Here is a 25194-nt window from a genome sequence, read left to right on the forward strand (position 1 = left end):
TTCTATATCAAGCATTAGTAGAGCAATAGCCTGCACAGAAACACAGAAACACAATTACACACATGTAGGGTGGTTATACACAATGCAAGCAAAGACTGTTGTTATATATGCTGAATGAATATTTGAAAACCTATTGTTTAGAGGAATGTGAAACTTAATTTGGATACATGTTTCAAGGATTAATTTGAGTTGAAAATAGTCTGGCAAAAGAATATTCTTATCCATGAATTTCAAAACTTTCTCACCAGCTCTAAAGTTTCTAAAATTTGTAAGAAACAGTTAGAAACAACTTTTGCCGAAAAAAGATCTTCCTTCTTTAATATTTTGATAATGAACTTCAAAAAACCTTTTTCTCTTATTAAGCCAAAACAGAGCAATTCTCAGATATTTTTTTTTATTCATTCAGCCTCTCATGTTTAAAAAAGAAATACAGATAGAAAAAGATATAGAGAATAACAGAAAAGAAAATGAAGGACAAGTACAAAATGTGAATTGTGAGACATAAAATGTGGCCAATTACATTTTGTATTTCAAACAGTCTCAAACTTGAAAAGTTAACTTGCAAACTATTTGCTTCATCATTATAACATATTTATGGAGAGTAGACGTCCATAATAATTCAACCAAAAAATTAAAAGAAAAACAATTTCATCTGTTCAATGTTCATGCTATGATACTGATACAATGTTGATCCTTTAAATTTTTTAATTTAATTTCTAAATCTTTTTAAAATTATTTCAAAGGCTTTGTCCTTGTGAGAAACCAAATTGTTCCAGTCAATCAGTTTAACTGCAATTTGGTAAAACATATTAGTAAAAGGGTTTTGAGAAAGGACGAAGCTGTTTTAATATGAACAGTATCAAAAATAGAAACATTTTTTTCATTTATTTTTTTTGCTCTTCATAGATCTTCATACGTCTGTTTGACAAAAAGTCATGATAATAAAGACAAAAAGCCAGTTCCAATATTTCTGAAGATATACTGGATTTATAGCTGTAGCAGATGTAGTGCAAAATTGAAACACAAACATGAGAAAACAAGACAGTTGTGCATTTTTATGATTAAGAGTGATAAAGATGTTGTCCATTTTGTCACAAAACTAGCATTCACATGATCATAAATTTGATAATGACAGATTTTCTTCTTAAATAGAAAAAAGTTTGCAAAAAACATCAAGTTTTATTTTTTTTTATTTTTGGCTATTGTTTTTTTTTAAAATAAAATGTTGGTCTTGTGTTATTCATTATAATTTGGATTTGTTTTTTAGTTCTATGATAAAATGGAACCATCCTGAGTACACAGAAAATGATATAAGCAGAAGTAGTATGGTAAGATTCAATGTTATTCACAGTACTCGTATCATTTATAAAATATGCCATTTGTATACAGTGGAATTGTATTAATGGTCAGATTTTCTAGATCTATTATACGTTTCTCAAAACTGATATATTTTGACTATTTGATGTGACTGTCATACAAGTGAGAGGTTTAGCGCTAAAAAACCAAATTCAATCCACCATTTTCTACATTTGAAAATGCCTGTACTAAGTCAGGAATATGACAATTGTCCATTCATTTGATGTGTTTTATCAATTGATTTTGCCATTTGATTAATGACTTTCCGTTTTGAATTTTCCTCGGAGTTCAGTATTTTTGTGATTTTACTTTTTACTATTTAGATTATAAACATTTGTGCATGTGTTTAATAGTCTTTAAAATACAATACATGTTCCACTGTATACAGAATGGCACAATTAAAGTAAATAACTTTTTTATTAAATAAGAATCAAAATTAAAATTAAAACAAATAAAATCATTGATGAAAAAAAACCATTTAAGACACCTTTAACCATTAATCAATTTGATAGTAAAAAAAATGCAATTGAAATAAAACAAACCTTCTTATTTTCCATTTGTAAGTAGTTAAATAAAAATGTAAAATAAACAAAATCATAACAATTATCACTATAATTACACAGATAAACTATAAACACTATGAATAAAGCAGTGCAAAACATGATAAGCGTGTAAAGTTTCATTCTTCAGTTCATGCAAAATGAGCAGAGTACCAGCACAGTTCCAGTTTAACCTTGTTCCCATAAACTAGTTTTCAAGTGGCCATTTCAGAATCTAAAGAATTATGGGTAATTTTATCATTCAAACCCCAAAACATCATGTCCTTGGTTGAATTCCCATTGTTTATGACACTTTTAACCAATCACTAAAGGTGTTCCTTTTTGAAAGTATTACCCAGAATGCATTAGATTCTGAAATGGTGAATTCATGCACACTATGCTCAAGATGCCTCTTTCTACTGTGATTTTTTTTTAAATTTCAATTATCAGAAATGATAGATTATTACTTTTATCTGAATGCTACTTAGTAAGTTCTTAAATTTTGGTTGCCTTTTTTTATAAATCAAAGCTAATATAACAAATATCAACAAAAGATCAAACAATACTGAAAAACTAGTGATAAAAACATTGTGTACTCCAGTTACTAAGCAATCAATACCCACAAATTAAAGACAGGTATTTATCTAGTTATAACTTGCACTCAGTTATGTCAAAAACTAGGGGAAAAAAGGCAACAAATACCAAAGGGACATTCCAACTTATAAGTCCAAAAAACCTGAAAATGCCATGGCAAAAAAAAAGAACCAAAAGGCATATGTCTACAGAACACTAAATAGAAAATTTTGAAAGCCTGAGAAACTGGTCGTTGTAATGACAAATGCAAAATGTCCACAGTCATTTGTGACAAGAGAGAGAATTACATCAACCAAATCTTGATTAAGTCCCTCCAACTTTGAAGATATGACTTCAATTTACCACAAAAACCTGTATTTCAGTAGCTTCCATGAAACCTTATTCCCCTTATCAAGAAATCATGTCAGGAAGTCCAACCTTTGGAACACAATTTCAACTGAAAATATAGACACTGAATGCAGTTGCTGCTGGATTGTTATGACAATAAATTCCAAAGTTCCCAATGGGAAAACGTCTGTTTTTAATTAAGGTTTTCAATTAAAATGTAGGAAATTCACCTCCAGTGAACCAGTTTCCCCAATTGTAATTAGGTTTAAGATGTCTAAAATTACCAAAATTGATATTTTTGCTGAAAAAACCTAAAATGTTTTAAAATAATAAGAAAAATATATATCAACAAAGTTCCTTCAAACCTCAACACATGACCCTTCATTATAAATATAGACATTCATTTCAAAGATAAATCATGGCAAGAAAATGTTTGAACATGCATTTTCATTTCACAAAATGAAGCCACCAAGCCTTGCAATGAGATTAAATATCTAAAATGTGAATTTCTGAGAACAGCAAACAGCCTTTCAAAGGAAAAAAAAACTTGGCTTTTTTTCAGCAAAAATAGCACTATTTGCACAAATAATTGTATCTGAAAGAGGCAACTTAAAAAAGCATTCAGAAAAACCAAAGCAAAGCAAGTAGCAGATATAGAGGCAGTTGATAACCTTGTAGACCCCCGTCTTGGTGTTGGAGAATATTTAACATCCCTGAAATTACCAAACACTCACATCATAGTTAGTGAAATATATAGAAAAGGGTGTAGAAGAGAGACTGTTTCTGAATTCTGAAATATTTTCAATTGCTCTTTTCTATTCCTTTTCTATGGTATTGCTAGAAAACTGTATTTCTGATATTTATAATTTTCCTCATAAGATTTGAATTTTTAAACAGGTTATCAGTACTCATAGTAGCTGTTATATCAAATGTAAAAAAACTGAATCAAAACTGTGATTTAAATATATTTGTTTTTCTATTCTAGTTTAGTATAGTGTTAACTAAATTTATTTATGTATGCAAAATCCTTAATTTGTTATATAAAATTGTTGTAACTTGTTATTAAAATATATAATCCAAATCATAAAAGATAAGTTCAAATTAAAAAAAATATTTAGATATTAACTTGTTTTTACCTAATCCAACATTGATGCATTATTAACTGGTATTAACAAAATAAGCACACACCCAACATGTATATCAGAACTACAGATTAACTGGATCAAGAATTGAAATGGATAGCAAATAGGGTAACAGCAAAATTCAATTAAAAAACACAGTTAAAATTCAAAAATTAACAAATTAACGCAATACAATTCAGTAAAAAGAAGAGAATTTTATATATAATGTTAAATCTACCTTTTTGATCATGAAAAGATCAGGTAAATATTAAAATGGCAATTCAATTTTTTAAACCAAATGCTCTATGAAACTGAACAGAAGAATGATTTAATTTATTATCTTTTCACAATTTTCCATTTCTAGAATAAAAGTATTTAACACCAGTTTCATATATCTGATATACATGTGAAACACTACACCAAAATTATATTTTCTGGGTTTAAACATATCTATAACAGTATAAGGTATATACATATATAATCAACAATAAAAGCAAGACCATCGGTGACCCATGAACTTACACAAACTGACCAATCAAATACATACCTTCTATCATCACCATAACCATCATTGGCTCTCCTTCTGGGTGGAGCTAAAAAAAGACAGTAGACAACATTTAAGATTTCTTGTGCTTCAATTTTTTTCATTCTTATCTGATTACCAATGCATATGAGTTTTACTTTAAACAATTGCATTTTACTATATACTGATAAATTTTGAAAGGTTGTTCATAAATTTCTTTTAAAACGATGTTTGATTGATTTAAACGCCACATTTAGGCTATTTTGTGGTGGCCAGTTTATACTGGTGGAGGAAGCTGGAATGCCCAGAAAAAACCCACTGACCTTCGATAAGAAAACTGACAACCCTAGTCAATTAAGATTGGAGTCGAGTGCACCCACTCGGGTGGGGTTAAAACTCACAAACTCAGTGTTGATTGGCTAGTGATTACAGTAGTAACTACTTAGACCACTCGGCCACTGAGGTACCTTATTAAAAATGAAAAAAAAGGAATTGAACAATTACAATTTACTTGAGATATCTTGTATAATACCGTTTTAATATGAAGGTTTTTTTTTTCTTTCTATCCTTACTCTCGCTTGTCAATACATACCTGTGTACGGTCTTTGTTTTTGAGGTTCAGGTCGTCTTTTGTACATCAGATAGATAAGTACGGCCAGTGCTATAATAAGCAGTATTGATATTATCAGTCCTATAAACCATCCAAAGTTGGCTCCCAAGCTGAATGCTGCAGCTATTAAAAGAAAGAAATAAAATTTATCAAAATTCTATACATAGCATTTCAAGAATGATTCATTAAACATTTAATAAAATGATTTAGTGACCAATGACAATTCACCATAGCTAATGTACTACATCATTGTTCTAACATGTGCTGTTAAGAGTCCATGCAACTATATGTCAGATTTCTTGTTTTCTTAGCCCTATGATATACATCTAATTTACTGTCTTTAGAAGGAAATGAGGATTCCCTTCAAATGACTTTTCATTAGGTAGATTAATCACATAGTATTTCTTTTGTAAATAGACAAATTTAATGTCATCTTCATGCGATACACATTATTTTTGCATTAGAAATAGAAAAATGACTAAATTTTTGGAAAATGAAAATCGAAAATTTTGCATAAATGTACCTTTCACAATATCTATGACCAAACCTGTTTGCTTGATTTTATTTTTGAGTTTTCTTCTCTTTTATATTGATTTACCGAGGGGAAATTAGCCATGTAATCATGATCACAAAATTGTCAAAAACATTCCACTGACCAGTATATCACTTGACCATCTAATCCCACCCTCATACTTACGTATTCCTTTGGTTTCTACTACTTCTATTTCACTTGATGCTGTATTTCCACCGTTAGTGACTGACAGACGCATTTCATATGATGTTCCCGACTGGAGATTAGCTATACCTATCCAGCTCTTAGATACTTCCTGTGGTGACTGTTGCCAATCAGCAACACCTATAAGATAACACAAAAATATTAAACTTTACAACATTCAAGTCCTTATACTTAAAGTAGACATGCAACGTAAAAATAATTTGATTTTTTTCGATAGTTTTTAATGAGAACTAAGTGCTCCAGAAGCAGCAATAAATGGGGATGACTTGTAGACAATCTCGAAATCATCGTCTTCTTATGTTCCAATTCATTTAATTTGTATTTCAGGAAAGTTTATTAAACTAGTCATGCTAGTCAATCACAGTCAAATATTGCATCATGCAACCATGTTTCTCTTCAAGTTTGAACTATGGTAAATATTAGATAAACATTTTGAAATTTTGAAAACAATCTTTGATTTATCATATGGGATTGCATTGTAAAAAGAGTATCAACTTGAAATTTACTTAATATGTTTATTCTTGTTTCCTGAAACATTTAAATAAAGGTTTTTTTAATATGATTAGAAATAAATAACCAGATTTATACTTCTATTCACTGATCTTCAAAATCTTATAATTTGTTTTAAATAGAAAAACAATCATACCATCTTTACGGTATTCAACAAAAGCAACAGTTCCATATTTCTTGTTTGCGATGGTCGTCCAGGTTACATTGAAGAAGGTAGAATTAACATTTCTGATAGAAAATGGAGGTACACCTACAAAACAAATAACATTTAGTTTTATTTATTACAGTTTTCCCAAAGGCCTAAAATGTCTGTAATCTGTCATATTGCCTTGTCATGTAAGCCTGTAAATAGCAGTCAAAAGGTAAAACAAGTTGACATTACCCATTCATATTTCAAACATACATGTATGTGCTTTCAGATATTGCTGTAAAGGAATAATGCTTACAGAATAAAATTTTAGTTCATATATTCCTCGCAACATTGTTTTTCTTCCACTGAAGCTTGAAATTCCTAAATTTACAGAAATAAAATTTTTTAAATTGTAACTCAGTGAACTTGAAAGAATTTTCTAATTTCAATTATCTTACTCATGCTTGAAGTTTTAGCTGTTGATAGCTCTACAAATGACGCTTCACCACGTCCATTTTCAGTTCTTCCCCACATATGAATCCTGTATTTCTGGTTAGCAGTCAGACCATTTAGAACTGTAGTGTTACGACGAGGGTCAACTATCTGAGGGTCCATCTCTTGCATCTTACCAAGATCTAATCCTGCCACTACAAAAAAAATGTTTACTTGATTAAAAATGCAATAAAGCTCTCAAGTTTAACTTCTCTTTCTTTCTATGATTATGACAAAAATATGGTATTATATGATGTCTTTGAGAAGAAGTAATTCAAAAATTACACCAAAATCAAAAATTTCCTTAATTCTCTTCCTATTGTCCTCTTTATAAGAGGCATGGGCAGTTACAAAATTGATTATTGTGCGAAGAGGATGGGATGCTGTCCAAAAAATAAATTGTGTCTGGTTGTCAATTGTCAATTGAGTAAGAAATAAACGTCAAATGAAAATTTCATATGATGGGTAGTTGGTATCTAAATAAAGTGCATCCAAAGCCTTTCCATGCATTCCAAGTTTATTTCTTAAGTAAGGTTAAAAACATAAGTTACAATAAGCTGTGTCTTTTCTGGAAAAAAAGAAAGTAATATATCTTTGACATAAAGACTGGATTGTGCATTCAGAAGAAGATCTTAACACTTTTTAATCAAAACTTTGCCTAAATCTAACCGAGAGCACATGTTTTGCCGTTTCAGAATCTAATACATTCTAACATTTTCAGAAGCATACACAACAATGATTGGTTTAAAAGTACAAAAAGGCGAATTTGTTTTCTCCAAAAAAATTTTACCTGTCTGAAATCCAACATCATATCCCTGTAGGTATGAGTTGGTTATAACATCTATAGGTGAGTTCAAAAGTTCAGGTTTGTTCCAAGTCAGCTCTACAAAATTACTACCAACAACTAAGGCACGTAATTTTTCCACAGGTCCTGGGACTGAAAAAGTAGAATAAGAATCATTAATCGAATTAAGTCTTTATCACTGTTATGCTCAAAATCTTATCTTTTGATGTATGAAGCTCATTGATAAGCGGAAACAATTTCTGAACTGAAAAAAAGTACTTTTTATAAAATTTGAAATGGATTTAACAAACATATTATTTTAACATTGCTTAAAGCTCATCTGTATATTTTTTTAAAACTTGTTTTCATAATTTTTCCTTCAACTGTGACATATATAGTTATATCCCCTACCAATGAAAGGGACACAGATTGTCAATGACAATAGGCAATCGCCATATCTCGGTTGACTCCACTTCTCTCCAGGGGATCGACAGAGTGGTGACGAATGTGACGATTAGATTAATGACAACCTCTATTACCTCCCTTTATAGAAAAAAAAACCCTGAAAGATACTAACCTCCCCTTGCAGTAACAAATGACACAATAGCACTTGGTCCACTGACATAATGTGTATTCATCACACAAATCTGTGCCTCCATATAAGTGTATGGTAGTAAATCTTGCACTGTGTACATGAGCTCTGTGACAGACCGTTTTTTTCTTGATCCATAACGAGACTTTAAATCTTTCTCTAAAACCTCATCTTCTCTGAAGGTCACTTTCTTCTTGTCTTTGACCCAATATTGTATCTTAAAGAAAGTTATTATAATCAAACTTAAAATTCCCTAAAATTTATCTACCAGTTTTGTAATGATTTGTCAGCCATAGGGCAATATTTTCAAAGACTTCTTATATTTTTACAATAGTCAAATCAATAAACTTTAATGAATACTTTAAAAAGTATTCAGGTAGGAAGAAATATTCAGTCATATAAATTGATCAACAAATGAATAAGGCAGAAATCCACAATGTTTAGCCTGCAATCTCTAAAGGATACTAAAGCAGAAAAATCTGTTTCAGATAAACAATGATAAATGCTTTAAATACATATTTGAAACTTGTATTTTACAAATGCATAACTGATTGAAAGAGTTTTCTCCATGAACCAAGGTCTACCCTTAAGTTAAGGTTAAAAGTGTGACAGTGTATTTTATAATCTCTTAATTTTATACTTAACTCATACTAAATAATGCCTTTGAATCAATGTACTATTGAACCTTTAAATACCTTAAATCCTCTGAACTTTCCATTTAGACCTGACTGGAGATTATTATTGAGGTCCATATCCCAGTTCCAGTAGAACTTTGCGGAGTTGTCTTCCATAGCTGTATTGTCAACAACAAAACCATCTACTCTCAAACTTGAATCAGGCTCTGTAAAAGACAGTTATTTATAATCTATTTGTATGAATGTTATTCGGTTATTTTAGGAAAGCAGTATTTTTTTTAATCAATTGTTCTTATTTATAAAACAATTAAAATATGTAATGACCTTGACATCTAACAAGAAACCATGTGCTGCTTCACATTTTTTTTGCTAAAATGATGTAACTTTTTTGGTATAAAAAAATCATTATTTTTCTTAATTTAGAAATCACTGTTATCAAAGTCATGACTGTACAACAAATATTACTCAGATTTTACTTATTATTTATTGTTAGCAATGTACACATCAAATAATTTATCTGGTCAACCACACAGCCATACTTTAAAACTTCTAAAAGAACTTTCTCTCCTTTAAATACTTATTCAAAGTTCTAACAGTAAACAGATGAAATAATTTTTTAATTAACAACTATTAGGATTCACTTACTGCTTTCTCCAGAATAAATTGTATGTACATTGAGTGGTGCAGAACTATCTCCATGTTCATTGGCTGCTTTGATGGTAATATTGTAAGGAACATAAATATCATTGGTCAATAACTCAAACCGATCATCCCTCCAATTAGATATGGTCTTTGTATCATCAAAAGGATTATTTCCGCGTCTGCTTATCGATAAAACGTATCTGAAGTTATCTCCTCCGTGTTCAATGGGTGGCATAGCCTGTAAATTTACATATATAGATAGCATTAGATTTATTTATACATTGCATTGATAGTATATAGTAAAAACTTCAAACACAATCTTCATATTGGTAAATTTCATATAAATAATGTTTTTACATCTTTCTGTGAAAGACATTTGATTTTGTTTCAAATGTTATAATCTTTTCTGTCATCTGCAACTTTATCTTCTTCTGATGTTTTTATTTTTACTCAACATGTCCATAACATTTGATATCGCACAAAACTTTCACTTTTGCAACTCACTCCCATTAAATGAACTTTCAAAGAGTTATTTTCCCTGAACTTTTTTTCTTGATAACCTAAAAGTTATTTTCCCTGAACTTTTTTTCTTGATAACAATGATAACCTACGAGTTAAATTCTCTGAACTTTTTTTCTTGATAACCTAAGAGTTTTTTTTCCCTGAACTTTTTAATTTGATAACCCAAGAGTCAGCACCAAACTCGTGGCAATGTTTACACATCTGCATACCAATAATAATTGTCTTCCCATTTATGGTTTCCCATAAACTGAATTCATAACAACTTTTTACAAATTGTCATCATCAAAACTTAGTTGAGGCAACACCCTTCCTTTTTATCGCCTGCAAGTTCTCATACATTCTAAGGATTTTTGTATTAGACATGTCAGAAGGCAGACATTATACTGAACTTACCACCCATTCTACAACCATGTAATTTGGTTTGTCTCCTAGTCCTCTCACATTCTCTGGATTTTTGTATGGTTTGGCTGTATCGGTAGTACAAACACCACTATGTTTACTTGGGTCACTTATTCCAATTTTATTGGTGGCTAACAGCCGCCAGCTATAACTAACACCTGGCTTTAGACTCAAGATCATAGAGTTATCTGACTGGTTTGCTGTTGAAGCAAATGCCCAGTTATCTGGTTCTATGGATGTGTTGTATTGAATGGTGAAGTACTGTATTGGTGCATTGTTAAAAGCTCCTTTTGTCCACTTTAGTGTTACTTTATTGTTTATACAGTCTTTCATTTGAAGATCAACAGGAGGTTCTGGCTTGTCTACAAAAAAAAGGACCAACATGAGTAGTAAGAAGTGTACTGGTAATTCTTATCACAAAACTAAATTTGACATATGAAATAATTTAAAACAGCAGTTTGTTTTTAATAAATTTCTTAAAAAACACTTTTCGCATTTAAAAATCAGTACCATTTAAATCTTATGGTTTTTTTTCACCTATTCTTTTTTATTTGGAACAATGTCATATTGTATGCTTGTTCTGTATATTCACCCATCATTAGGAGTAATAGAGAAACATTTTTTTAAATATGTGAATTTTATGACAAGAAAGATATCTTAAATCATTTTCAATTTTTTTACAATAACGGTTCATGGTCAGTGACAAAAAAATATGATAGGTTGGATAATAGTAAAAATAGATTTACAATTCACCCCCCCCCCCCCCCTAATATTCTTAGTAACAAACGAAAGTACCTTTGACAGTAAGAATTGCAGATGCTGTTTCCTGATCCAAGCCATTAGTTACAACACAGGTATACAGTCCTGAATCTCTACTGATTGTTCCACTAATGGTCAAAGAATTATCTTGGACATTAGTGGTCATTCTCTGGTCATTTGTTGTTATTTCTTTTCCATCCTTCAACCAATACACACGAAGATTTGCAACTTCTTCAAAATCTGTGGTTCCAGAACATGTGAATTTTGCATCTGTATTAGCTGTGTTTTCTAAATCACCTGGCTTCTGTTCTATTCTTGTCTTTCCTATTTGTAAAGAACATTTCAAAATAGATAACTGATTTGAATTATACACAAAGACACAAAAGCACCTCTGACCTCTGAGAAGTAGAGCTAAACTCCTAATGACCTAGAGATCACTTCATTCATCATAAGTATTTTGGATTTATATTCCCCCTTTGGGACATTATCACATAACCATACAAAAAAGCCCAATCTATCTCCTACTGTAGAGCAATGCCAAACGATAAATTATTTTACTCTACAATTTACTTTCAGGTTTAAAATCCGTCTTAGCCTTAGGATTTTTGAAGGTTGCGATTTGGAAAAAAATTTGGTTAAAAATAATCTGTACCAATAACATGAAGCCAAATTTGAACTTCAACTTGAAAATATTGCTGATATGAACCTATAGTATAATTTGTATAAAAATCTGGCTAGAATTGTACTAGTTAGAGCGATAACAAGACAGAAAGTCACACAGATAGACAGATGATTGGTATATGCATGTGTCCTGCAACTCATTCCAAAGAGGACAATAATCCCACATTGATATCTTCATTCAATTTGATGTGTCAACTACATATACATACATATTTCGGTTAAGTAAATATTTGGTTGATTATTTTATTACTAAACGGTTACTAGCAAAATATTTGGTAGATGTACATGTATATAACTTACTTCTAACAATAAGTATTCCCCAGTCTGTAGCAGATCCTTCTGCGTTTTCAGCAACACAAGTGAAGTTACCAGCATCAGAAAGTACAATATTCTGTAAAACATTACAAAACCATTAATATTTAAAGCGGTATAGATTAGTTACTAGCATCAGAAAGAACAATATAAAACATTACAAGAAGATCCAAACTTCAAATAATCTTTTATATACTGCGAGATAATTTATTTTCGTAAGTACTTATTTTTGTGGATATTTCATTTCAAGGTTAAAAATTGGTAGAGTCTGGGCACATTCCTTTAGAAAATTTGTAATTCTTTGAACAATTAAATTCATGGTTCCTCTGTAACCATGAAATCCATGAAAATTAGTATCCAATGAATATGATGAATCCACAGTATCAATCTTATAGTACAGTCGATTCCACTTAATTGCATACCGCTCCATAGCATAATTTGGTTAATTGCATAGTTTCTGCACAAAACCATTTTCCATACATCTAATGTTAAATTGTCCGGTTATATGCATAGCTCTACAAGGGGCCTTTCGGTTTATTGCATAAAAAATATTCGCTGTCTAGCTATGATTTGTTAAAACTGACAAGATTTTTGACCAGAAACGGCAATTTGATGAGTATATTTTTTTGAATGCATCCTTATTTTCGTTCGTATTTCATATTTACTTTTGTGTTATTTAAATAAAGTTTTAAAACAGTTTCTTTCAGGTTTATTTGATGGAATTTGATTTAAAAATAAACCTTGATGTCTACACAGGTAAAGTTTCCCTTGTTCTATTTTAAGCCTCGAGGGTATAAAAATGTCAAACAGATAATTGTTGTAAAAGTACTGATCATTCTATTATAATTGATTGGATTTCAACAATTGTCCATAATTACATTTGGGGTGAATTTTAAAAACAATAACTCCTGTTTATTATCAATCATTATCCAATGTGCATGCACTCTTAATTGGGCTTATTTGATCTGTGAATTAATGTTATTTCAACTTGAAAATATTGCTGATATATTATAGGACATTTATATATTGTTAAAGAATTTCATACATCAATCATTTATTTGTAATATTTTATGAAGAGCATTTACTTCTTATTATTATATTTTCTCTCTTTCAACACTAGTGTCCAGCAAATAACCCGTACAAGGCCCCATTACTGCTTTGCATATACGAAACTAACCAGGTTTAATTAACAGTGTTACTTCACTGTGCAACTGCATATCAAAGGCAATTCATTACACATCTATTGTTAAAATGATTATAAACTGTGAAGTATTGTTAAACAGTTAAAGGGTAACAATGTACATGTGTACATACGGGTCATAGAAACAAATCTATTTTTAGAACAGTTTATTTTCGTATCTCAGGTTAAGGAAAGTAGGTATGCAAATAAACTAAAACTAAAACAAAACGTGTTTATATTCTTTATTTAAAGAAAACAAAAATAAAATAACACTGACACTAGACATATAACTTTTTTAAAAAAGAATAAATCAACATTCAGTATGTTGTATGTGGATTATAGACGTTCATCTGTCTTCAGGGATTTCCTTTACTGATCAGGGTACCACTGATCTTTTCTATCGATGTTATTTGACTTTGAATTTGGACTTTCGGATATAAGCATACTCCGCTTTATTGCATAATTTTGTCTGACAAATAGGCTATGCAAATAACCGGAATCTACTGTACATCAAAAGTTATTCCAAATCTCAAAAAAAAATTAATACTTGATTATTAAGTTAAAAGTTGTATTGAATCAGTAAATAATATTCAATTGTATGAATTTATCTAATAATAAAGAGATTGTAAAGCTTCAACACAAACAAATCTAGACAGATTTATAAGTAATTTACCGTTATGAATAAATCTCCATTGGTTTGAATCTGGTACCTCCCACCAGTAATCTGCTGTGTCCCTTTGTACCAGGTGACAATGGGATCTGGTTTACCACTAGTTTGGCAGGACAGATAAACATTTGTGGTTTCTGCTACCTTTAATTCTTTAACAGGTCTCACAATAAACTGTGGTTTCTCCTCTGAAAAATTGATAATAAAATTGGTTAATATAAGATTTAAATAAATAACGTAATGTAACAAGAATCTGTCCATAGTTCACAGATTTCCCTGTGACTTGCATTATCTTTTTCTGTGTTCAGTGGACTGTGAAATTAGAGTCAAAACTTTAATATGGCATTAAAATTAGAAAAATCATATCACAGGGAACATGTTACTAAGTTTCAAGTTAATAGGACTTCAACTTCATCAAAAACTACCTTGACTATCAGGACAGACGGATGTACGAATGAATGGACAAACAAACGGACCCACAGACCAAAACACATAATGCCCTCTACCATCATAGGTGGGGCATAAAAATATAATCTCTCAACATATTTGAATGATCAAGATTGGGAATACAGAAATTATAGCAAGGTAACTATCACAACAATAACAACTTGCATTCTGATATCTGATAAATAAGCTTGTCCTATAATTGTAATAGATAACGCACACATTTTTAAAAGCCTTATTGGAATCTCGTAGATTTTTAGGATAAATCTTTCATATTTATACTGATCCATATAAGTTTTACTGAATAAAACTATATTTGTAGACTGTACATTAACCTTTTTCAAAATAAACATACCTGTAAATATTGTTTCAGCTTCAAAGCATCAGGTATTTAAGGCTGTTAAGCAGTAAATGAATACCAAAAACATTTATCTATAAGTCATACATTGATTATCCTGTATGCATGCTAGAATACTTTTATTCTAGCTGACACATTCATGTGTGCAGTAACGTGTTTTGGAATTGTTGTCAGTCTCAGTCATACATCATAACAAGTATGATGAAACAAAAAGTGCATGAATGAAATAAATGACCTGATGAATAACAAACTAAACATTGAACTATATATACAAATAAGGACAACAGTGACACACACACACAGATTATACTGCTTAAACATGTTTTATTCCTTTAAGAATCACAATTACAGATTTAAATTTTAAAGCAGAACTATTTTGTTATGTTGTTTGGATTATACCACAAATTTCCTGGGTATCAATATCACAACTAATGGTCTGAAATAACACAAATAAGTCATGTAACAATTTTAAAATGTATGACATTATTGTGTATTCTCTCAGATGCATTAAAATGACATGATAATATTATATCTGAATATTAACAGACATAAATTTGTATTCCATTAATGTAACTGCCAACTGATGCCAACCATTTTTTTTTTATACAATATTAATATATCCTAATTATAAGACAAATTAATCCCTTAATGGAATGAATTTTACAAAAATGCTTATGACTAAAGTTGATCATTAGTATTTAAACACAATTAAGTATACTTACTATCAATTTTAGTCATGAGATTTTTTTTGTGAAACTCATTCTAGTTCTTTGATTTACTTACTTAGTACATTAAGATAAAAGTCAGCATAAACATAACCATAGATATTGGAGGCATTACACTGTATAACCATCACATCAGCTTTCTCTAAGTTTATTATTGTTATATTGTGGTCATCTGGTTTCAAAAATCTGGAAGATTTTACAGTTGGATGCTGAGAATCTGTAAAAATAAACAAAATATTAAAATCATGTACTTGTATGACAATTAACAGAATATTTCATTTAATCTGATATAATTATAAAATGTTGGTTATCTCAAAGAGATTGATTTTCTCACTTGAGCCTGTACATTATCAAACTTGTTAACCTTGACAACAGCCCATGTGTACTTAGTTTCTAACAATATTTTTTTATTTATTTTTTATATCACCCTACTGCGCTAAGAAAGTTAAAGCAGTGTGAGCACTCAGTGGACACTGCAATAGTTTTGATCTTTCATTTATTTTTATCTTAAAAAACAATTTGAATGTTGGAAAGAAATAATTTCCTATAATTATATAAGTATTGACACAATCTTGCCATATTCAGACTATTTAGAACAAAACATTGCAGTATTATATACCTTAAAGATAAAAATAAGATGTGGTATATGATCGTTAATAATGAGACAAAATTCAATGTACTGGAACAAAATGCTCACTTGATCTCTAATTTGTCATGGTGTAAATTAAACATGAAACAAATATCAAGCCAGTACCTTTATGCAATACCAAGGAAAATGTAGAAAATTGATTATTTGAGTGAATTTTCTCAGTTCAAGGACCATAACTCTACATCAAAATGTCAGACCATAAAAATTGAACTTGACTGTAACTTATGATAAAACAGTACACCAATTATCAAATCAATGTCTTCAAGCATGACCAAAATAATTGAGGAAAATTGATTATTTGGGTGAATTTTTCAAGTCCAAGGACCATAACTCTGCACAAAACTGTCAGACCAGAACAAAATTTGACCTTGATGTGTAACTAGTAATCATAATACAGTTCACTAAACATCAAATCGTTATCTTCCAGCAAGAAGAAAAAAAAGTGTGAAAAACTGATTTTTTTTTATTGATGGATGGACAGATAGAAAACCAGAAGTCCCATTCAAATCCATAGGTAGTGGACAAAAATGTTTTGTATACCTTTAAGTCTGACACCATTTATATACCATTCCAGTTCAGGCTGTGGATCTCCTGAAGCATTACAGTAGAATGTCGCTGAGGCTCCTATACTGGTTTCTATGTCTTTAGGTTCTCCTCCTTCAGCCCAATAAGGTTTTGCTATAAATAAAATGTGTTCCCAATTACTTACTAATCATGCTAATAGACATATATAAGCAAACCTAAATGTTCCTTTCTTTACTTTGTACAATACATCTTTTTTTTCAATCATGGTTAAAGGAGTATTTCACATAAGTAAATATGTACATCCTATTTAGCATGCATTTAATTTTCTACCAAATTCCTCACTAAGTTGGCATCCCTAATATAAGTATATATGCATCAAATTGAAACTAATTCCATCTTGAAAAGATGAGAGCTAAATACAACATTTATACCAGCTAATCTTTCGTGAATTTTTGTCCATGGAAGAGAAATGTCATGAATCTACAAGTCCCTGAGCACTAACACTAATTATTCTTAATGAATATGATTTAACTATTTTACTCACATTTTAAAATAATATTGATATTTCTTTGTTCTCGTTGGCCACTTGAACTAGTAGTAAAACAAATATATTGTCCGCGGTCCTCGTTTCTAAGTTGTGATATAAGCAGTTCTTGACCTCCCTGAGACATTGTACGACGATTATCTGGAATCCTACCAGTGTCACTCTCCCAATGAACCTCTGGAGTAGGGCTGTAATGGAGAATTTAATTTAACACTGGCATTTGGAATTTGAGTGTAATATTAGCACTTTACCACAAGGCAAACAATCTACTAACAACTTCATATTTTTCTTAAGATCCCCATGCATTGTTGCAAAAAGTAAACATTGGTGTTCATTTCTAAAATATCTATTGACTAGTGACATATTTAAGAAAATCAGAAGTATCTTAGGATTGGCAAACAACTGCCATATGATATGATGATTGCAAAATTTAAACTTGCATTATAAACGGCTTAAAAAATAACTACCTGTACCTGATAGACCTAAAAACCCCTTACATTGTACCAAGCAATAGATTTTCTATACTGAGTTAACTAATTGAAACATGAACTATACCTATTATGACAAAATTAAAATACAGCATTGATACCATGTGCCAAATGATACTTACTTTCCACCATATATACATTTTATTCTCAGAGATTCTCCAAGGAGACCAAAGATTTCAGATGGTGTGGCCCACAAGTAGTGAGGCGGAACAGTATCATCTGTACCTGTAATAACAAACATAACATTATTTCATGAACAAGTCATTATATAAATATATGTTATGAGAAGGAACGTTCAGTATCGTCTGTACCTGTAATAACAATAATATCATTATCGCATCAACAAAGTAAAACACTGCTTTGCTGCTTCAAGAATTTTTAGGGGACTTCTATTCCAATATTATTCATTTGTTTTAGCATTATAAAATCCAAAAAAATAATGGTCATGATAATATCCTCCACACCATACCCTATCATTTGAATCTGTCTGATGTAGCTCTTAAAAAGACCTTGAGTTTAAAGGTGAACATATATACCTCAACATCATAACGGTTGTATTACAAGACAAGACAATATTTTACAAATGCTGAAACATGTGTTTTTTGCAAATAACTGAGCTTCCTACATTTTCCTATAGCAAGGAGCATAAGTATTTATATAACCAGACTTTCTAATAAAACCTTGAACATACATATTTATACATACCTGAGCTTCCTACAGGCTGTATAACAATTCCTGGGGCATATGTATTTTGTCTCATGAAATAATTGATTGCCATACACACATAGCTTCTACCGTTCTGAAAATCAGACTGCTTGACTGCTGTGATGTATAGATTTCCTGCAAAAGACAAGAATAGATTTACACAAGTAAACAATTACATACAAACTTTAATACCTTAAAACCCTGGCAGCTAGGTTATAAACAATTTTTAACTGGTTTTATACTCTTTTTCCATTACTTTGACTTTCAGATAACACCTGTATATGATAACATCAATATGTAAAATAGATCTTGATCATTCTGAACACTTTGGCTTTCCATAGCTTTTTACCATACAAGAAACAGACCATTTATTTACACATGTTTATATATACATTTCAGAAAAAGTTCCTTTTCTTACCTTCTAAATCCATTGTAATTCTGTTATTAAAATTAATAGCTTCAATTCTTCCACCAGGTTTGGTATCTTTCAGAACCCATCTTATTTCAGCTTTGGGTATACTTGTTGGTGGAATACAAGGAAGCTTAACGGAATGTCCCCGAGTTACAACTCTGGATGTGTCTGCACCGTAAGGGAATTTTTCCAACATAGCTTGCCTCAAATTAACATTGATTGTTGTTGATGTGCCATGTTCATTTATGGCATTACATTGGAATATTCCTTCATCTTTGTCTTCTGGTCTATTAAAAACCAAAGTTCCTGAATCGAATAGCTGGACTACACGATCATTATTACCGCTAGGGTTGAACTCAACTTTATTACTTGTCCATCGGTATCTGAAATTAATATGTAAATACAAGTTATTTTGAATAAGAGGCACTTTTAAATGTAAATACTATTAAGTTATTTTTGTAATTAAAACACTATCAACATACTGTTTTTTTTGTTACTTATTCTGACAACAGACTCAAGCTTGGACTTCTTTTGAACTGACTTTTACTGTGTGTGTTGTGTGTTTGTTTTTCTAAATTGGCTAGAGGTATTACCAATACTATTTCAACTGATCGGGCGGAGCTTACGTTTTAATTTACATAAGGACAGTCTATTTGAAGATGTGTGTGATAAGGATGATTGCCGTTATAATTATCACTGATTTCTAATCACCTCTCAGTGTCACCAAACGAATTAACAATGACCATAACTGGACACTTCATTGATGAGTTTATCCCAAAACACTTATCAGTAGATGGACTGGTCAATGATGAGCGAACCGTTTTAACTCCGCCCAGTCAAGTGAAATAAATCAAGTAATATAGGGAGAGGGTTGAGATCTCAAAAAACATGTTTAACACCGCTGCATTTTTGCGCCTGTCCAAAGTCAGGAGCCTCTGGTCTTTGTTAGTCTTCACTCTTGTATTTGTTGTTTTAGTTTCTTGTGTATATTTTTGAGTTTAGTATGACGTCCATTATCACTGAACTAGTATACATTTTTGTTTTGGGGCCAGCTGAAGCACGCCTCCTAAAGCGGTAGTTTCTCGCTGCAATTATTTGAAGACCCATTGGTGGCTATTATAAGTTATATGGTTCGCTACTGACCCCATACGGATTTATAGAGGGTTAGTAAAATCCATAGGGGGTGAGGCCGGAGGCCGAGTCCCCTATGAATTTTATTCACCCTCTATGGATCCGTAGGGGGTTAGTAGTTAACCGTATAACGAATTTAGCGCACGCTGGACCTTTTCTGCTGCGTTTTGTTGAAAAATAAACAACGAAACAGAACAACATTAATAAATGACGTCACCATTAACGCGTCATGAACCCCCTATGAAATTTACTAACCCCATACAGTCTCATAGGGAGGCGTTAAACCAATCACAACGTGATATTTTACCCGCGGTGCGATAATAGCTGTTGTCTGCTCTTTGTTCCTGTTGTTGTCTCTTTGACACATTCCCACTTTCCGTATTAAATTTTATTTAATTCTCAACTCATCATTTAAGTTTTCTGGTCAAAACAAAATAGGGTAAAGTAAGATTTTTAAATAACTTCCTTAAATAAAATGGGATGATGTTTTCTACACTCAGATAAAACAAACCTTGATTATTTTAAAACAGTGTATGTTATACTGGAATAATGATTTCGAGAATTTTGAAAATAAAGATTAATTAAAACACTTCACATCTTTTTAATATTGATAGAGATCATCTGTTAATTATTAAACTTATTTTCAAGATTCCAAAAGCATGGCTCCTCTATTATTAACCCTGATATAACCATGATAACGGTTTGAAAATGTATGTTAGATGATAGGTAATTGTGTGTCTATGTGTCAAATGTTTACATGCTACCAATATTTACATAGGGTTTGGAACACCATCAGCAACGCATTGCATTTCTACTGTTTCTCCTGTCTTGTAATAAACATCAAAAGGAGGCTGTATATAAATAGCTGGAGGTCTGTTTGGTACTAAAATAAAAATATGAAACATGATTAAGAACATGAAAATGTATGTAATTTTACAGTAAACGGTATTTAAACTGACAATCATATGATAATCTTAAATTTACAACGTAGGCGTAGAATTTACAAAGAAAACCAATTGCAGAAATCTCAACATACTTCCTTTAAATATTTTCATACATGTCACCTTCAATGTTTAGACCCAGTTTTAATGATATTTATTTCATAATGTGTCTCATAATAATTATTAGTAATATCAAATTTTGGGATATTATATAAATAAAGTAACTTAAAAACAGATGACTTTCTGGTAGGTTGGTAAAGGCTGTCTGGAGTGCGTGACTGATATCAATACCATTATGGATAGCTGATACAATACCACATACATTGATTGTTACATATATAATGACACATAGAAGGGGGTCTCATTGGGGGTTCCGATCCCAGATCCCGCTTATTGTTTTGTCAGATTCCTGTATCACGCTTACACTATATACGTAAGCAATTCTCATTTTTTTGTCATTTCCTGGGTCCCGCAAGACCTCATTTCCTGTTTTCACGACACAATAATTTGACTTTCACGTGTCACGCTTACAAAAAATCAGCAATCCCGCGTCACACTTAGACCCCAATGAGATCCACATAGAATTTACAATACTTGTTTTTTTTTTCTTCTTAAGTATATACATGTATATATACTGATTATACATGTAACAATAGGAGTAGCTTACCAGAAGATACTGTTACAATTATAGCCGTCAAAACAAGACAGATGAGAAGGAACCTCATGATTTCAATCTACAAAACAATCAAATTATTAAGTTAACATGGTAACAATGACTTTATATATATACATACATACATTGTACATAGGGAGAACATTTAAAAGGCTATTATTTTTTGAAAAAATTAAGTGCATGTTTTTTTTTTAAATTTCGAGCTACATTCATGACATTGTAGGGGAAAAACATACAAGTGTTAACTTATTGACTGGTAGCCTCACCGTAGGGGTAATTTTGTTTTTATGTAGAGTTACATTCAGATTTTAAAATTTATATAAATGTGAAAAAGTCTCATTTTCTTCTTTTTTTTAAAATCTATTTGTCATTAATTATGGTCTTTTAAGACTTTGACTCATGTTCATGATGTACATGATGTAACTATATTCATGAAAATATCTCAATTGTCTGTTTTCTTTAAGCTTGGTTGTGCACCAATTGGCATTTCATCTGTACTGCAAATATCTTTCATTTGGCCAACATTCCATGAACATGTACATGTATGTACTTTTGCGCTAACATAACAGGAAAATAATATAATCATGTTATTAAAAGATCTATATTAAAAAATGACTTTTATTAATAAAATTACAACATATTTCTGTTTATAACAATAAAACACGTTCATCAATTAACCAACATGACCAACATGAAAACATTTGACAAGGATAAGTTCTTTTAAATGCTGAAAATTGTAGTTTTTACTTGTCTGTGGTACAGGTCAAATCCTCATCTACACAATACTGAGGGTGGTAAAGGGTTATTTTTGTGCACCATGATCGCCATTTTTTTATTGCACGTTCAACATGTTTTTTCAAATGCTTATTTTGCGTGGTCTGTATTTTTCAAATAAAATTCAAACACTTAAGTTCAGGGATCGCCAAGAAATACTTTTTCAAAAACCATAAACCAATTATATAAAAAATGTGTATACTAAATGAGGATTATCAAATCAAACAGAGAGTTAATATTTATATAAGAAGACAGTGACTCAGTCACAAAAGGTTCACATCCAAGTATTTATATTTTTCGTGCAACGTTCGTGATAGAAATTATTTCATGTTCAACATGATATTATGTCTTATTTCACGTTTTTCCTGTGCAAGCACCCCCTTTACCACCCTCAATACTGTCAAATCAGCACATATTTAAAGTCAATTTGGCATCATAATACATGTACATAATAAAAAGTGATTGTTGCATGACATCAGATTTTTAAAAGGAGCAGATCTAGGGTCAATTGGGCATAGATTACTTGAAACTCTTTATATAGCTAGAGTCCACTTCAGCATTTCAAGAGTATCATATGAACGCACTCGAGTTTTTATTCGGAACAACTCTAATTAACTCTAGGGTAAGGCCATCTGATTGGCTTGACATCATTGAAGGGTTTAACTTGGCTTAGTGAGGGTTGGAAGTGCGATATTAAAGAGGGGTTAACTCTAAATAGAGATTAGAGTCAGTAAAGTTAATTTAGTGTTACAAGTAAACTCAGCCATGGAGACAAAATTAACTTAAATACCAAAAGTGTAAATACGTTCTTCTTCTTCTTCTTCGTATTTCCTTCCAATTAGGAACAGCAGGTAGAAACAGAGTTGTTTTCACTTGTATTTTTTAAGATTATTTTTAAAGTACTATATATATATCAGGGCTCACACTACTTCAGAATTATAGGGAGAAGTGACTTCTCTTTTTGAAACTGATAGGGAGAAGTGGTGAGATTTGAAAGAGAAGTGCTCATTCGCGCGGTGCGCTACAATGTTTGGATATTACAATAGTATAAAGGGTCATAAATAATGTTCTTTTTATATTATTCAATTCATATCTGAGTATACAATTAAAGTAACATTTCAAATTAAAAGTGTTTAAGTTTTACTAAGGTTCTTGAGAGAAACTACCAACTAAATATTTAATATCTAGCACTAAAAAAAATATTTGTTTTATTTTAAAAATGTAAAGAAATTATAATATATCAATTACAATTTAATTCAAATCTATCTTGTGTATGAAATTCAGTGTTTCTCAAAAAAAAAGTTATTAAGCTGGGCCATAATATAATTAATAGTCTCAGAGTTAAGCAACTTTGAAACAATCCATAAAAAATATAGGTAATTATATACACCAATCAATTAGATGTAACCAAAAGTCTCTTAATGCATGTGGAATACGTAATTTTCCCCTTTGAGATCAATATTCTTCTGTCAGCTGTTCCATCTGTGCGTCCGTAGTAATTATTGTAAACATACGAATTTCAGTCATAGCTGGTCCGGTTCAGATCCGTAATTTAGAAATCGGTCAATGGCGGACGAATGCAAGAAAATTTACAAAAATAAACAATGTTTGACAAGTTATTTGTAAAGGAACATGATGTTTTTAATGCAATAAATGGATAAAACATTTACTGGAGGCAACTTTTATCACGTTTAAATGAAGTAACAAACTTATTTTGCCGCTGAAATTTAGGTTGATGTACGTTTTCGAGTAACAAGCACCGGAACTTGCGGAAATGCACGAAGTGATAAAAAGTTGTATTTTTATCAAAAAACCTGCTACACACTGCAAAGACAATGCTTCAACCTCTTTACTTAAGATAATGAATCGTTTATGTCTAAATTTCTTTAATTATCAATAAAAAATTGATGTTTCATCAACTTGGTAAAAACTGAAAATGTCCGATGACGGAAGCGACTGAAAGGGAGTATCGTCAAGAACAGGGCGACTTGTTTTCGCTTTTGGGGGTCGGGGAAAGCGAAGTGACGGTCGGGAAAGCGACTTCTTCGCCCAAGTCGCCTGGTAGCGTGAGCCCTGTATATAAATGGGATAGTTCTAAAATGTAAAAATTTGTTGATCATGTTTATAATTATTATGATTTTGAGGTATTTGGACAAGCAAAGTATAAAACTAAAAGGACAATTTAGTTATGATTACCTGTATGCAAAATCGCTTAAATTTGTCATTTTACATGAACACATACATAGCCAATGAAATTATTAGGCTATGAAAACCCAACAACATACAGAAATTTTCAAAATTCGAATGTTTTTACATAAAGGTAAATACCGGAAGTGAACACCTATCTGTTTTTCTAATTTTTGAAGAAAACTGTTTAGAAATCAAACAATTCATGTTAATAAAAAGAGTATTAATTTATTGGAAGTGTTAGCTTAGCTGTAACGATCAAAATAAAGCCTACAGATCGTTTGCAAGTACATCTCTCTTACCTGTAAACACCTGAGCTTCAGGTCGCCATTTTCGTAAATTAGGTCACCGTTTGTCATAGACCATTCGGAAGTTCTCTGATTAATATAGAATCTAGATGTATTCCGATAAAGTAAGTGAGCTCCCTTTGATTACCCGCCACTATTCAAAGTATATAAATAATTATTTAAAATTTTATCTCCAAATATAGAAAGACCAATCAGGCAAAAATAGACCACCTTGACCAT

General features: G+C 31.0%; 2 protein-coding genes across 6 annotated transcripts in view; both read right to left on the reverse strand.

The window, feature by feature from the left end:
• Window positions 1-25039, reverse strand: part of LOC139529284 (neuroglian-like) — a 68918-nt gene extending 43879 nt beyond the window's left edge. For 3 of the 5 annotated variants that reach the window (XM_071325475.1, XM_071325477.1, XM_071325474.1), the window contains exons 1-22: window positions 24970-25039; window positions 21701-21767; window positions 20867-20975; window positions 18968-19344; window positions 18550-18684; window positions 17967-18069; window positions 17357-17544; window positions 16828-16965; window positions 15697-15855; window positions 14118-14299; window positions 12253-12343; window positions 11308-11595; window positions 10507-10874; window positions 9595-9829; window positions 9010-9155; window positions 8300-8531; window positions 7729-7875; window positions 6905-7093; window positions 6453-6566; window positions 5768-5926; window positions 5053-5193; window positions 4485-4530 (exon numbers count right to left, since the gene is read on the reverse strand). In XM_071325475.1, the coding sequence (XP_071181576.1) occupies window positions 4485-4530; window positions 5053-5193; window positions 5768-5926; window positions 6453-6566; window positions 6905-7093; window positions 7729-7875; window positions 8300-8531; window positions 9010-9155; window positions 9595-9829; window positions 10507-10874; window positions 11308-11595; window positions 12253-12343; window positions 14118-14299; window positions 15697-15855; window positions 16828-16965; window positions 17357-17544; window positions 17967-18069; window positions 18550-18684; window positions 18968-19344; window positions 20867-20975; window positions 21701-21767; window positions 24970-25026 (3671 nt within the window). In that variant the 5' untranslated portion in view covers window positions 25027-25039. Of the gene's footprint in view, window positions 1-3487; window positions 3530-4484; window positions 4531-5052; window positions 5194-5767; window positions 5927-6452; window positions 6567-6904; window positions 7094-7728; window positions 7876-8299; window positions 8532-9009; window positions 9156-9594; window positions 9830-10506; window positions 10875-11307; window positions 11596-12252; window positions 12344-14117; window positions 14300-15696; window positions 15856-16827; window positions 16966-17356; window positions 17545-17966; window positions 18070-18549; window positions 18685-18967; window positions 19345-20866; window positions 20976-21700; window positions 21768-24969 lie in introns of all 5 variants that reach the window. The other 2 variants (XM_071325476.1, XM_071325473.1) reach the window with 1 other exon arrangement.
• LOC139529341 (protein draper-like) overlaps window positions 1-25194 on the reverse strand; it is a 194142-nt gene that overhangs the window by 10125 nt on the left and 158823 nt on the right. The gene's annotated exons all lie outside the window — the stretch shown is intronic.

This window comes from Mytilus edulis, chromosome 1 (assembly GCF_963676685.1).
Source record: "Mytilus edulis chromosome 1, xbMytEdul2.2, whole genome shotgun sequence".
Taxonomy (NCBI): Eukaryota; Metazoa; Mollusca; class Bivalvia; order Mytilida; family Mytilidae; genus Mytilus; species Mytilus edulis.